General features: G+C 39.9%; 1 protein-coding gene across 1 annotated transcript in view; it reads left to right on the top strand.

The window, feature by feature from the left end:
* Positions 1–16,222, top strand: part of LOC126416583 (coiled-coil domain-containing protein 170) — a 320,658-nt gene that overhangs the window by 278,578 nt on the left and 25,858 nt on the right. The window contains exon 13 of the mRNA XM_050084335.1: positions 5,831–5,941. Coding sequence (XP_049940292.1) covers positions 5,831–5,941 — 111 coding nt within the window. The remainder of the gene's footprint in view (positions 1–5,830; positions 5,942–16,222) is intronic.

The following is a 16,222-nucleotide window of genomic DNA, read 5'->3' as shown; positions in this document are numbered from 1 at the left end:
CCTGATAACGACATCCTCTTGAGGAGTCTCCGCCCGGAGATCCGAATGGAGGACTATTTTACCTCCGCAATATTTTACTCTAGAGGACACCATCATCATTTAACCATACAGTAAAGCTGCATGCCCTTGGGAAAAATTACGGCTGTAGTTTCCCCTTGCTTACAGCCATTCGCAGTACCAGCACAGCAAGGCCGTTTTGGTTTGTGTTACAAGGCCAGATCAGTCAATCCTCCAGACTGTTGCCCCCGCAACTACCGAAAAGGCTGCTGCCCCTCTTCAGGAACCACACATTTGTCTGGCCTCTCAACAGATACCCCTCCGTTGTGGTTGCACCTACGGTACGGCCATCTGTATCGCTGAGGCACACAAGCCTCCCCACCAACAGCAAGGTCCATGGTTCATGGGGGTGGAATTTCATATAAGAGTTTCTTATCTTTTTATCAAATGGTTCTGTTTGCTCATTCATCTTTATGCCCCCTTCTGTGACTAAGTTGCCAGTATCATCAAGAAATTTTCTTTGGCAACAGGACTGGATGGATATCCATTTAGACTCATGAAGACAACTAGGACCTAAAGTAGAATTTTTGAAACCCAGAGCCAGAATCAGACCATAGTGATTGCAAAGTTATGTGTTAACCACCTGCTGCAGTTCCAGCCACTGAAGCGTCCAGCAGATAATAAATATGTGGTCACTTGGCCAGTGTTGTATAGCATGGTGGCAAAATGGAGAAATTCTTTGCATCCTGTTTCACATTGGCCTGTAGTCTATTCTCCCCATAAAATGAAGGCTTATCTTCAATTTCACACAGATATCCTCCCTTTCTTATCTTATGCAGAGCGCTTTTTGAATGAATTCTATTTCCATTGTCAGTTGTATATTGTGCCACCATGTCATTTCTACCACTTTTCTTATCTAGCTCTACTAGCTATATAATTTCTTTACTTTTTCCCATGTTATTTCTTTGCGGCAGCCCATTCTTTATTCATAGATCTCAGGTTTTGTTATTGAAAAACTTCGTGACATCAATACCTTAATTTTTTTTTCCCTCCCCCTTCCCCACATTTAGTTCAGGCAGGCACCAAGTTTTTCGTTTTTGCATTCTTTGTTTCCAGACCCCAAGAAGTCTTTTTGCTTCCTTACCTGCAAATAACAAGTAGACATAAACAAAGCATTACTTTAGAATTACTTTGAAAATCATTGGTAGTCTCCCAAACCTCTCGATCTACTAGACACTAGTGAATGGCTGTTCCCCTTCTATCCTTCCAAATATAGCAGCTGCTTTTGAACAAACAACGTACAGGGCTATTACAAATGATTGAAGCGATTTCATAAATTCGTTGTAGCTCCATTCATTGACATATGGTCATGACACACTACAGATATGTAGAAAAACTCATAAAGTTTTGTTTGGCTGAAGCCGCACTTCAGGTTTCTGCCGCCAGAGCGCTCGAGAGCGCAGTGAGACAAAATGGTGACAGGAGCCGAGAAAGCGTATGTCGTGCTTGAAATGCACTCACATCAGTCAGTCATAACAGTGCAACGACACTTCAGGATGAAGTCCAACAAAGATCCACCAACTGCTAACTCCATTCGGCGATGGTATGCGCAGTTTAAAGCTTCTGGATGCCTCTGTAAGGGGAAATCAATGGGTCGGCCTGCAGTGAGCGAAGAAATGGTTGAACGCGTGCGGCAAGTTTCACGCGTAGCCCGCGGAAGTCGACGAATAAAGCAAGCAGGGAGCTAAACGTACCACAGCCGACGGTTTGGAAAATCTTACGGAAAAGGCTGAAGCAGAAGCCTTACTGTTTACAATTGCTACAAGCCCTGACACCCGATGACAAAGTCAAACGCTTTGAATTTTTCGTGCGGTTGCAACAGCTCATGGAAGAGGATGCGTTCAGTGCGAAACTTGTTTTCAGTGATGAAGCAACATTTTTTCTTAATGGTGAAGTGAACAGACACAATGTGCGAATCTGGGTGGTAGAGAATCCTCACGCATTTGTGCAGCAAATTCGCAATTCACCAAAAGTTAACGTGTTTTGTGCAGTCTCACGGTTTAAAGTTTACGGCCCCTTTTTCTTTTGCAAAAAAAACATTACAGGACACGTGTATCTGGACATGCTGGAAAATTGGATCATACCACAACTGGAGACCGACAGCACCGACTTCATCTTTCAACAGGATGGTGCTCCACCACACTTCCATCATGATGTTCGGCATTTATTAAACAGGAGATTGGAAAACCGATGGATCGGTCGTGGTGGAGATCATGATCAGCAATTCATGTCATGGCCTCCACGCTCTCCCGACTTAACCCCATGCGATTTCTTTCTGTGCGGTTATGTGAAAGATTCAGTGTTTAAACCTCCTCTACCAAGAAACGTGCCAGAACTGCGAGCTCACATCAACGATGCTTTCGAACTCATTGATGGGGACATGCTGCACCGAGTGTGGGAGGAACTTGATTATCGGCTTGATGTCTGCCGAATCACTAAAGGGGCACATATCGAACATTTGTGAATGCCTAAAAAAACTTTTTGAGTTTTTGTATGTGTGTGCAAAGCATTGTGAAAATATCTCAAATAATAAAGTTATTGTAGAGCTGTGAAATCGCTTCAATCATTTGTAATAACCCTGTATTTTGTGCAGCGGATAAGCTGTCATGCAGAAGATTAAGGACTTGTCACCTCCTGGGCTTATTCCTCCATAAGCCTGGAGGTCCAACATAGCTACATATCATTCTATGCTCTCCAAACTGGGCATTTAAATTTCTTATAGTAGGTATGTTTTCACAATCTTATGTTCTTCAGAATTGTTCTAGACACCTTTGTTTCTAACTTTTAAGTTTCATTATTGGTGAGAAAAAGATGTGAATCTCCCAAAATTTTACCCCAATTCGGTAAACTGAAAATGTAATTATTCTCTCACAAACAAACTGAATCTTATATAAATGTAGGCTTTTGCAGCCATTGTCACAGTCAATAAAATTTTTCTGGGTTTGTGACCACATAGTCAATATGTAAAACTATCAACGTTTCGGTCTCTGTTGAAAGTGACCTTCTTCAGGGTGTTTTTGTTTAATGCTGAATGAGAAAACTTTGTTTCTTATATACCTGCAGACAAGGATGTTGTCTAATTCGGATAGGCTGGTAAGGATGAAGGGGAGGGATGATAGAAGTTCTTTATTGGTGTTTTTATTATTATTTTTTTCACTAATGGAAAACTGACTTTTTGATTGGTGTTCACAATACTGCTTGTAATGGGTGGAAATCAGCAAATGGAAAACCAGACAGCAGTTGTGACACGCCGTTGTTTTCCTGCTTTCTAGCGCCGGCTGAGGTGTGCCAGTACTCTAGTACCTGCAGCCACTGCAGTCTCCCGCATGCTTGTGTGTATTGCTACACATGAGCTGGAATCCCATAATGCTGTTATTGCTGGGAATCAAGACATCAGAAGTCGGCACCTGTCTTCTCTGTTCATATTGGCGGGTCACTAGGCTATTTCTATTGCCTCTCTAAACTACCTCCTGAAAGTAAGTCTGTTTTGCCAGTACATGAGCTTCACCAAAATCAATCTGTTCGCTACACTTATCCTGGTGTTCTGCCACTGCTGACTTGGTGTGTTGCCTTAGTCAAATATATCTTTCGTGTTCAGATATCCGTGTGTTGATGGGTCACTCCATCTCGCCTACCTATACTAATCCACATTTGCACCTGATTTTGTAAACCCCAGCAGCATGTAGTTTGTCAACTGCATCTTTAGTTGTGTGAAGAACATCTTTTACTCTGTAGCTGCTTCGGAAAATTGGCTTGATGCCTGCTCGGTGGAGAATTTTGCCTACCCATTCAGTGACACCTTGAACATATGGTAGCAAATCAGTGCTTCATGCTTCCTTCTGCTCTCCTCTATTGCCTTCATTCTTTGTTGCCATAGTTTTATCTATTAGTTTCATCCCATAACCATTGGCACCAAAATTGGACTTGAGGTTTTGTAGTTCACCCTTTAGATGTTCCTTATTGCTAATTCTGTGAGCCCTTTTGGTTAAAGTGTGCATAGTGGATTTCTTCTGTGTAGGGTGATGATGAGAGAAGGCATGTAGGAACCTGTCAGTACTGGTTGGCTTCCTATATGCTCTATGGCCCAGTTTACCATCAGGTAAAGGACTCCACCCATTTTGTCAAACCTTCAAAAGAAAAGTGTTTCTCGGCCACAGACCTGATGGTTACCTTCAACGTGGAGTCTTTATTCAGAAATGTATCAATACAAGACACCATGAACATCTTAGAGCAATGCATGGCACCCGATATCTGTGATCTAGTGCACCGTTTAACGACCACCTAATTCAGGTGGAAAGGGGAATTCTATGAACAGACAGATGGTGTAGCTATGGGCTCCCCTCTCTCGCCTATTGCAGCAGACATTTTCCTAGAAATATTTGAAGAAACAGTGCTCCAGTCTGCACCATTAGGCCCAAAATGTTGATGATACCTTTGTTATCTGGTCGCATGGGGAGGAAGAGCTACGAAATTTCCACCAACACCTCAATCAGCAGCACAGCAGAATAGAAAAGAATGGGGTGCTGCCTTTCTTTGATGTGGAAGTTTACAGAAAGCCTGATGGTAGACTGGGCCGTAGATTATATAGGAAGCCAACCAGTACTTACAGGTTCCTACATGCCTCCTCTGATTGTCATCCTACGCAGAAGAAATCCGCCCTACACACTGTAACCGAGAGGGCTCACAGGATCAGTGATAAGGAACATCCAATGGTGAACTACAAAACCTCAAGTCCAATTTTGGTGCCAATGGTTATGGAATGAAACTAACAGATAAAACTATGGCGACAAAGAATAAAGGCAATAGAGGAGAGCAGAAGGGAGCACAAAACATACCAAGTCAGCGGTGGCAGAACACCAGGATGAGTGCACCAAACAGATCTATTTTGGTGAAGCTCATGTACTGGCAAACAGACTCTTACTTTCAGGAGGAAGATTAGCAAGGCAATAGCAATAGCCAAGTGACCCACCAAAATTAAAAGAGAAGGTGGGTACCAACTTCCCACATCTTGGCTGCCACCAATAACAGCATTTCGAGACACCAACTCACGTGAAGAAATACACACAGCCGCATGGGAGACCACAGCGGCCACAGTTACATAGAGTACTGGCATACCTCAGCCACCACTAGAAAGTGGGAAAACATCACGTCCCCAACTGCCATCTGGTTTTCCATTCGCCGATTTCCATTCATCACAAACAGTAATGCAAACACCAATCAAATAGTCAGGTTTCCATCAATGAAAAGAAATAATAAAAACACCAATAAAGAACTTCTAACATCCCTCCCCTTCATCCTTACCGGCCTATCAGAATTAGATAACAGCCATGTCTGCAGGTATACAAGAAAAAAAGTTTTCTCATTCAGCAGTAAATAAAAGCACCCTGAAGAAGGGCACTTGCAACAGTGACTGAAATGTCAGTAGTTTTACATACTGACAATGTGGTCACAAACCCAGAAGAATTTTACTGATTAAAACTGAATCTTGCTGCAAATTTTTGAACAGTATTTCGCAAAACATTCTGTACCATTATACTTTTGACTATTTGATTAATATTTATAGATCTCTACTCTTGTGCTGCCATGCCTGCACCCTTTAGGCACAGTTACGGCTTGGGGTAATACAATGAGTGTTCTTTATTATTTGTGGCTCTTTTCTCCCAAGGTGCACAATTGAAACTTCTGCATGTTTCAGGGGCTGGTAAGCAGGTGTTTATCTTCCACCCAACTGAGATTCTCTTTCTGATTTCCATATTTTGAAATGTTGTTTTAGATAGCAGCCCTAGAGAGAGGCAGAAAAATTGAAGACTTGCAGAAGAGATTAGTGGAATCTGAAATGCAACGGACAAGGTATAATCGCAAGGTCACACTTCTGAAAGATCAGGTAGGAATCAGTGTGTATGGAATTTGGATTGTAGGGCATAGTAATAATTTTCTGACTAATCAAGGCATCATCACAGCACTCTTTTATTCATCAGATATCAGGCTCATTTTCATGTTCTGAACTAGATATTACAAAACAAATTATTATGATTAATATCCAGAAAGCAAGTTCCATTGACCAATTACATAAACACAAAATTTGTTGTATCAAAGCACTTGAGGTAAAACTGAATGGAGTGTATTTTGACATAACTGTCATCCATTTTGAGGTACTTGTTACATTGAAACACCATGTTTTTTACTTCCATTTTGTAGAACAACACTGCCTGAAATGATAACCAGGTGGTAACAGCTAGTTTTATAGTATTATCATCATAGTTTCACATGACAGTAAGTAACATTTTCAAGAGCAAAAAGAGATGAAATTAAAATAGGACAAAGTTAGGTTTGTAAGGGACAATGAAGAAATGTTTCTAAGAAAAACGTCATACTGAATTGTTGCATTCCAGCTATCACATGGTGAAGAACAGTGTTCTGTGTGACAACACCATTCATGTCTATTGTTCTATATTGTGTAACACTGATTTTGTAGTGTAATAAAAAGTTTTTGGATTACCATTGGCTCCAAGACATCCATCAGTAATACAGCCTTTCTGCCCCATAACAAACTGAACTAGAGTTTCCATCTCATTCGAACTTGTCCAGAAAGGAAAAGTTAATGACAAAGTTTGCGTACTGTCTTTTCAGTAGCATTTTTACTTCACCATTGGACATTCTGTAGTACAATTTCATCACCAAGCTATAGTTGGTTATCAAAGGGCTATCACTGTAATGCCACTAAACCAGAAATACATAGTGTGAATTTTGGTGATTTCCATTGTACATGACAATGTAATGGAATAACTTCCACATGTTGTTTTTGTGAACATAGTTTTCTGTGTGCATTCACATAATAGTGTGTACATAGGTGAAGTAAAAAAAATATTGAAAATGCAGCAGATCAGCTTTATTATTAAATATTCCATTTGTTTCACTGTCCCAGTGTTGTCAAGGATAGTCTTTGTGTCCCCCATGAAAGAAAATTTCCTATTTTGGTCTTCTGCACTGAGGATATGTGCCTCTTGAAACGTTACTCTCGTCCAATTACTACACTGAAATTTTGACTGGTTTGTACATTCCTGGAACTGTTGCTGCCAATTTGCATTATGATTAAATATTTGAGATGGGCACATGTATTTAAAATGACTTATCTGTAGCTGCATTGTTTCCAGGTCAGCTTGCTGTCATCTTCTTCTTGTTAATGGTCCAGGTTCTTTAATTAGTCTTGATTAGAACACAAATCTTGCACATTAATGTCAATTTTCTTCAAAAGCATCTCTTACACCGTCAAACCAATAACTTGAGCTTTCACGTTAATATCAGTATTCTAGTGCGTGTTTACAAAGATATAAGAAATTGAACTGTGTCTTGGAGCACATTTGACTACTATTTATAACATGTGTATGCCCACCAGAGTGTTTTGGATGTTTCCATTGTCAATTTAATTATTTTACTAACATCCTGTTTTCCAAATATTGAAAAATTTAGGCAAAATTATATATTTTTATGTGTGGAAAAATCAAAGATTAAAACAGTTACAATAAGTATGTTAAATAATTATGAATTAAAGACAAAAGGTTACAGTATAGTACACCTATGAGACATTTTATTTACATTTTACAATTAAGTGATCTATAATTTAAAAAATGTTTTTTGTGAAGCTAACTACTACTATTCCAGTCCTGTCACAGGTTTATCCTACCCCATCAGAGGCTGGGCCACCTGTGAAAGGAGCTGTGTCTTTCCAGCTCTGCTCTGCCGCAATCATTGCACAACTTTTTATATTGGTCCTACCAACCAGCTGTCCACCAGGATGAATGACCACTGCCAAGCAATGGCCAAGAGCAAAGTAGACCCTGTGGCACAACATGCAGCTGAACATAACATGCTTGATTTCAATGGCTGCTTCACTACACAAGCCACCTGGATTCTCCCATCCTCCATCAGCTTTTCTGAACTGCGCAGATGGGAGTTATCCTTACAACATGTTCTCCACTCCCATAATTATCCCAGCCTCAACCAAAAGTAACACACTCTCCCCACATCTGCCACCCACAGTTTCTGTCCTCTCTGTCCTGTCACCTCCTCCCTATTCTCGACTCCCACCCTCCGTGTTTGGCACCCTCTGCCAACACACCTGCCCATCTATCCCCACTCCTCTCTCTTTTTATTCTGTTTTTCTCACCTCCCTGCCCGACAACCTCCTATCGTTGTGCCTGTTGGCATTCTAGTCTCTGCACACTCTGCCAGAAAGTATTGCTCTCTTCCCTCACCCACACACTGTTATCCCTTCCCCTTCCAGATTGCTGCTTCCATCCCATGTGACAGTTGCATTCTGGCCTGAGCTGCCAGAGTTAGCAGCCTTTTGTGCATTAGGTGTGCTTGCCCATGTGAGTGAATGGCATGTGTTTCTCTTTTTCTAGTAAAATCTGAGGCTGAAAAAAGCTTATATGTAAGTGTCTTTTAATTGTGCCTATCCATAACTGAGTGTGTTATCTTTACAGTCTGTCTTTTGCTACATTGTTGTTAACTACATATTTGTTTTCAAAAAGCAAGTGTTTAAAAAAAGAAGAACATATTTTTGTCTGGAACAGTTTAAATAAAAGTTTAAATAAAATTCTACAATTTTCCCATGTTTATGTGACTTGAACAAATTATGTCATGGGAAGTACATTGTTTTCAAAAAAATACTTGTCATCAGAACTACACTCTCACTCATATTTTTCTGTTTTAAAGTTGAAGAAATAGGCTGACTGACTTTCTGGTAAAATGTTTACACATTGTTACTGGCACAAATATTCTTGTTATTTGTAACCAAATAAGAGCAGTGTTATGGCCAAAAATGCCCCAATGTCTCATGTGCTTCCTCAGAAACCATGTTTTGTTCATTTCAAATCTAAAATGGCATAAATAACATTAAAACTAAAAGTGGTGTCAAACGATTCATTTTGTCTATATATTCTAAATCTAATTCATTAAACTGTATTCTATTCTTTGATCTCATATGACAACACTGTTTCATCCCCAATTATGGTTCAACATAAAAAGTGATCGCCTTCCTCACACTGTCATATCACCGAACAGTAATGCTCTCCCAATTCACTGCTTTGTATGGTCATCTGTTAGTGAATGAGGGACCCAGCAAGCTAACAAAGGGTGTCCCATAAAGAACACAATTTTTAAATTGAGTGCTTCTTTTAATTTGTTAGGTTTCCAGACATGAAATTTAAGTCACTGTCATCTGTTGATACTGTGATTACCGATTGTTATTATCAGTTGTCATTTACATGTGTAGTTATCAGCTAAAATTGAGCAATATACAGTCGATCATTGCATGTAGGTTTTCAAAGTGCATTTCAACTATGGTGAATGCTGTACAGAGACCATTCAAAGACTAGGTGTAATTTTTTGTAAGTGAAATGCGCCTAATGTGTCAACAGTGCAGAGACTGGAAGGAAATTTAAAGATACAGGATTGATAGTGAACATCAAGTCACTTGAAAGTCCTAGTTCTTGTCGATTAGTACAGAATGTCGCTCTTGTCAGTGAGAACTTCGCTCTGAGTCCAATGACGTCAGTTCACCATCACTCTCAACAGCTAGCCCTTCCAAAGTAATTTCCATCAAATTTTAAGAAAAGATCTACATTTGCACCTTTTACAATCCAACTAACACAAAGCTGAAGCCAATGAACCATTTGAAGCATCAAACAAGTGCCAGTTGGATATTCACAAAACATGAATTCAATAGTGATTTCCATAAAAAAATAATTTTCACTAATTAGGCACACTTCCAGTTTTTTGGTTATGTGAATAAACAAAATTGCCAGATTTAGGAAAGGCAAACCTACGTTTCTAGCATTTGTAGACTTATAGAAAGATTTCGACAATGTTGACTGGAATACTCTCTTTCAAATTCTAATGGTGGCAGGGCTAAAATACAGGGAGCAAAAGGCTATTTACAATTTGTACAGAAAACAGTTATAAGAGTCAAGGGGCATGAAAGGGAAGCAGTAGTTGGGAGGGAGTGAGACAGGGTTGTAGCCTATCCCCGACGTTATTCAATCTGTATATTGAGCAAGCAGTAAAGGAAACAAAAGAAAAATTTGGAGTAGGTATTAAAATCCATGGAGAAGAAATAAAAACTTTGAGGTTCGCCAATGACATTGTAATTCTGTCAGAGACAGAAAAGGACCTCGAAGAACAGCTGAATGGAATGGACAGTGTCTTGAAAGGATGATATAAGATGAACAACAACAAAAGCAAAATGAGGATAATGGAATGTAGTCTAGTTAAAACGGGTGATGCTGAGGGAATTAGATTAGGAAATGAGACACTTAAAGTAGTAAATGAGTTTTGCTGTTTGGGGAGCAAAATAACTGATGATGGTCGTAGTAGAGAGGATATAAAATGTAGACTGGCAATGGCAAGGAAAGCATTTCTGAAGAAGAGAAATTTGTTAACATCGAGTATAGATTTAAGTGTCAGGAAGTCGTTTCTGAAAGTATTTGTATGGAGTGTAGCCATGTATGGAAGTGAAACATGGATGATAAATAGTTTAGACAAGAAGACAATAGAAGGTTTCGAAATGTGGTGCTACAGAAGAATGCTGAAGATTAGATGGGTAGATCACATAATTAATGAGGAGGTATTGAATAGAATTGGGGAGAAGAGAAATTTGTGGCACAGCTTGACTAGAAGAAGGGATCACTTGGTGGGACATATTCTGAGGCATCAAGGGATCACCAATTTAGTATTGGAGGGCAGCATTGAGGGTAAAAATCGTAGAGGGAGACCAAGAGCTGAATACACTAAACAGATTCAGAAGGATGTAGATTGCAGTAGGTACTGGGATTTGAAAAAGCTTGCACAGGATAGAGTAGCATGGAGAGCTGCATCACACCAGTCTCTGGACTGAAGACCACAACAACAACAACAACTGGAAATGAAGTGACAGTGATTGGTGACCATTATCACCATATGATAATACAGTTTTTGTTGCTGCAGTTATATGAATTGAATGTGGAATGCATGTAGTTCCAACATGATGGCGCAACTTGCCACAGTGCCATTGCCACAACAAGGTTGCTGAGAGAAAGATTCCCTGCTCACCTCATCTCTCGCAATGGCAATCAGAACTAGCCACTGAGATCATGTGATCTGACACCATGTGACTTTTTTTTGTGGGGTATGTCAAATCTTGTATTTATGTGGACAACCCATGGCCCACCCCTCAACTCAAGGCAGAAATTAGATGTGTCTTGGACAAAATTCAAGTGGAACTTTGGTCTAGAGTAGTCAAAAATTTTGACCACGGATCGAATGTGTACAGACAAAGCTGTGGAGGACATTTGCCTGACATTTTGTGTCATGTTTAATCACAGTCTTTACAGATAATTTTAAAGCTGGGGAAACCACAACTAAAATAGTTTATATTCATACAATGAACAGTAATTTTAATGGAGGTGTTACAACTATTAAAATGAAAGTGAATGAAATGTCCAATGGTCTGCTGTAACTATATTTGTTCCATTCACTTATAAGCCTGCACAACCTGTTTCATAACTTTTGAGTTGCACTTTCTGGTGCAGATATATATGTCATGTCATAGGTTACAGAATGCCACATAGCAACAATTGGCACAGCTAGGCAAAGTTTTCAGCCATCCTCAATTGATAATAAACCACAGTCAATTGATTAAAAGATCATCACTAATGATGAATGTCATGTGTGCGTTAAGCTGTGAACTGTTCAGTTTCCGATCAGCACCTGGATGGCAGCCACAGCACACATTTCGACAACACACGAGATGCTTGTAGTTTGTGTTGTCATCGGCTGTGTTGGTGGCAAATACATACGAGTGTGTTAGCTTTTGTCACTACAGGGCCCAGTACTTCTCTGAATAACATCTGTGAAGGGCATTTTATTGCTTGACATAGGCCAACAAGAGCATATTTTAATTGGAAGTGTACACAGTTCATTATTTAACACTGACATGGCATTCATCATTGATGATGCTCTTTTTATCAATTGAGGAGGGTTGAAAACTTTACCTAGCCACATCAGTTGTTGCTCTGTGGTATTCTGTAACTTATGGCATAGCATTTATATTTGCACTTGAAGATTCAAATCAGAAGTTGCGAAACTGGTTGTGTGGGTGGTCTGATCAAATACAGCTACAGCTGGTCATTGAACATTTCATTTTAATAGTTTAAATATTGGTATTTATAAAAAAAATGTTCAATATGTGGATTGTCAAGCAATCATGTATAACTTAAAAACTGCATTCTTTATGGGACATTCTATAGCTAGCAGAAAAAAAACAATCTGCTCAATAGAATTACATTCTGCAGCAATTAGGAAAGCTGTGGGAAACACACAGACAGAGCTGTAATGATGAATCATCAGTTTGTGTTTTGTTCACCATCATTTCCATAGTGTCTCATGTTGTATTGATGTACTCGTGATCTGTTTAGCATACAATAGAACGAATTTGACAGTGAATGTCAGCAGTCTGTGCATGCATAAACTGGATGACTGTTCACACTACACAAAGAGTGGGCATGTCAGTTTCTTATGTACTACCATAACCCTCTAACATATATCTGTGTTGCTGGCATCTCTAACTGAGACAGCTCTGTCTTGCTGATGGATCTCATTAGCTGTCACACAAGTGGACAATTTCCTCTGTAACACACCTGCAGTGTAAATTGTAAATTCAAATTACATTTGGATACCATCTTTACCAAACCGAAAAGCTTACATTTTTCAATTTTATTTAGAGTAGCCTTCATGTTTCAATAGAGATTAGGTAAAAAAAATTAGCAATAAGTTTACATTAGGAACCATTCTGCTAGATGGATGTTGTTGATATTGTTTGGGTTGGGCCACATGATTTTGTCATCATTAGGACCCAAATGTTAATAAATAAAATCTCAAACTAACAAATATATGAATCCCAAAAGACCATCATTACAAAGTAAGGAACTGTTAACAGCTATAAAGTACTTAAGGAAGTAAGCAGGAGAAGAGAACAACCTCATAAAAAGATACACTCATACAAGTACCATACCCTGGTGGCTGTGGCTCCTACCACCATAGTATGATTCCATTTGTTAAGGGGCAGTGTTTCATCTTATTCGCTAGAAAGAAATACATGGTCAGGTAGTAGATTTTACTAGCCAGTTCTTCGACTAGTGGCACATGACCTTGTGTGTCTACAGTGAGGTTACTACATTTAGAGTGATTTCACATTTTCTAACATCAGGCTGTGTGTAGGAATCTGTCTCCCAGATTTAGATGAACAAAGCAAAAAGGACTTCTGGTATTGCCCTTTTCAGGTGTGGCAAAATGGTATAATGCACTCTATGGTGACCAGGTGCTGTATCACCAGCAACAATCAATGCAAATTCAGTTCCCACAATAAGAAGGGAAAGTAATAAAGTTTCTCCTTGTTAGAAGAGAAGTCCCAACTTCCCAGCTCATTGGTGGCTTTGCATTGCTGTATGACTGAATCCTGGTTGGTGGTGGGGTTCACTCCTGTAGATTGTTTCACCATTGCGTGGGCTGTTTCTTCTCTGCTGGGTTGTAGAGTACTATTTATTGCTCATTGCATCAATAATTAGATACCCACCAAGAAATCCTGATTTTCTCTCTTATTAATAACAAAATGGTAGAACTATTTATACAGTTCAGAAATTCATGCCCCAATTTCTTTTTTCTGTCCTTAATAATTTGGCAGTATTCTGCCCTCAGTCCCCAAAAGTCTAAACATTCTCTGTAAGTGGCGAGCATTTGAACTGTCACTCAGCATCACACCTGTCCCCCGATTGCGGATCACCATGCCTCATTCATCTAATTGGCAGGTGTACTTTTCAGTTCTCATGATGACTTTGGAATGGATGCTTCAGTACCCTGATGAACTGCATACGTAATGTTATATATTTGTATGTAGATTCTGTTCTAAGTTTGAACATGACCAGCTGACTGTACAGCATCCAGTTAGCCTTGTATAGCATTCATTTCAGCAGCTTCCTATCAGGCACTGCTTGATCCATTCATTGGGAGAAGGGTACTGCAGTACAGATCATTGACCAGCAGTGTATATGTGGGCTCAAGAGAAATCAAGAACTGAATAGCCAAGAACAGCCATGTAGCAGTGCTAAGGTATAAGTTTTCCCCATGATGAGAAAATGTAACTCTTGGGCCCTCTCAACACCTCTGAGTAAAGTGCGCATCATTTATGACGGCGGCCGAGTTTAGGTTCATTCTACGCATCTGACATCACAAAACACAGTCAGCCAATGAACAGAAAACGACGTTGCCAGAGCTCGACTGCAGTGCAGAGCAGGGACGAGTGTCTTCAGTTTTAGAAACGTTCAAGCATAAATAAAGTAATTGAACAAAAGCAATGTCTTGATAGCAGACTTTCTTTTATAGAAAGTTTTGAAAAAGCATTCTTTATACCAGTTGCTTCATATTCTATTAATTAATTAAACCAAACAAGCAATAAGCCTCCTAATTCAGGCGATAGCGAGGAAAGGTGTTTGTATCATTCTCACTAACCGCTTTTTCGCATATAAAGAACAGCAGTAATTGTTTATTTCCTATTATACTTCGATGAAACGTGAGTAATTCATAGTCATACCAACAGTGTTTGTCGGTATTTTGTGTGATATGTTAAAGTCCTTCAGGAGGTCTGTTGAATGACGAGTGCATTAGCGTAATGGTTAAGGTGTATAGCTGCTAAGCGAAAGGGTCTGAGTTCAAACCTTGTTTGGTGCTTAATATTTTCTTTATTTAAAAACAATATCGAAGTGTCTTACTTCTTGAATTTTATTCGTTTGAATGTAATTTTTTGAAATTTCTAGTGGCAACTAAAATCGACCATACAGAAAGTTTACGCTATGGACTTTTACCTCTGAAAACTTCAAAATTTCGTGCAATGGTTTACTACATTTAATGCTGCATAATAACTGTGTTGAACATCGAAACAAAACTGCCGGACGAAGTGGCCATGCGGTTCTAGGCACTGCAGTCTGGAAACGCGAGATCGCTATGGTCGCATGTTCGAATCCTGCCTCAGGCATGGATGTGCGTGATGTCCTTAGGTTAGTTAGGTTTAACTAGTTCTAAGTTCTAGGGGACTAATGACCCCAGAAGATGAGTCCCATACTGCTCAGAGCCATTTGAAATAAAATTAAGTCATTTATGAGGGGAGGGTATCAGTCAAGAAGATGTGTAAAAATCAAATTTTTGGGCCAAATAGTTTTTGTGAAATCAAATTATAAGTGTGTCAAAGCAGTGGGAACACCATGTGTCTGCACAGGCGAACAGTGCAGTGATGACAAAATCGCGCACAGCGCGGAATGCGGGGAGCACATCTCTGTAGCAGCGAAAGGGTTAATGCGGCCATGGTGGCTTTACTTCATAAACTGTGCACTCCCCCCTAAATGTAAGTTTGCGAACTAATACTATGGCCCTGCTTCTCTTGGCGCGTGCAACTGGCAACGCAGCAATCTCCTGCGTCTGGGCGGGCATGCGCGAGCCGCCAAGATAAAAGAATTGAACTACAGAGCCCCTTAGCACATTATGTAAATTAAAATTAAAATCTCTACATAGGCAAAGTGATTGGAGAAGTGTGTGGTGGGGGTCTTCACAGTGTGATCTGTTGTGGAATGCACTATTTATCTTTTTCAACTTGTGGCAAAAAATGGTGGTTGGTATTGAGTACGTCCCACTCTCATGACAATTAAAAACTAATTTCATTGTTACTTTTTATGCAGTGTTTGGCCTAAAGACAATTAAAAGCCAATGTCACCATTGTTTTCATGCAGTTTTTGGCTTCAGAAAATTAAAACTGATTGTAGACTTTTTTTGTAATTTTTGGCCTCAGGACAATTAAAAACTGATTTTTCCCACCCAATGTGTGCACGACCATGCCATCATGGAACTAACTGTTATATCCTAGCCAGTAATGCCAACCGAGCCCGCTGCCAAAAGGTTGGCAGCATCAAAGTCCGGACGCCGTCCGCATAAGCAGCGCCAGCGATACAGGAAATCGCCGCAAGTCTGCGCGCGCCACCGCTGGCTTCTGGCTTCTTAAGCGCTGGAGTCGCGAGCACTAGGACAGTTCTGCATTCGCCGCTCAGTTGTGTACTCGCCACCGAATTGTGTACTTGCTAGT

This window comes from Schistocerca serialis, chromosome 8 (genome assembly GCF_023864345.2).
Source record: "Schistocerca serialis cubense isolate TAMUIC-IGC-003099 chromosome 8, iqSchSeri2.2, whole genome shotgun sequence".
Lineage (NCBI taxonomy): Eukaryota > Metazoa > Arthropoda > Insecta > Orthoptera > Acrididae > Schistocerca > Schistocerca serialis.
The sequence above is the reverse complement of the archived record's forward strand: the minus strand, read 5'-3'. Positions and strand labels throughout refer to the sequence as shown.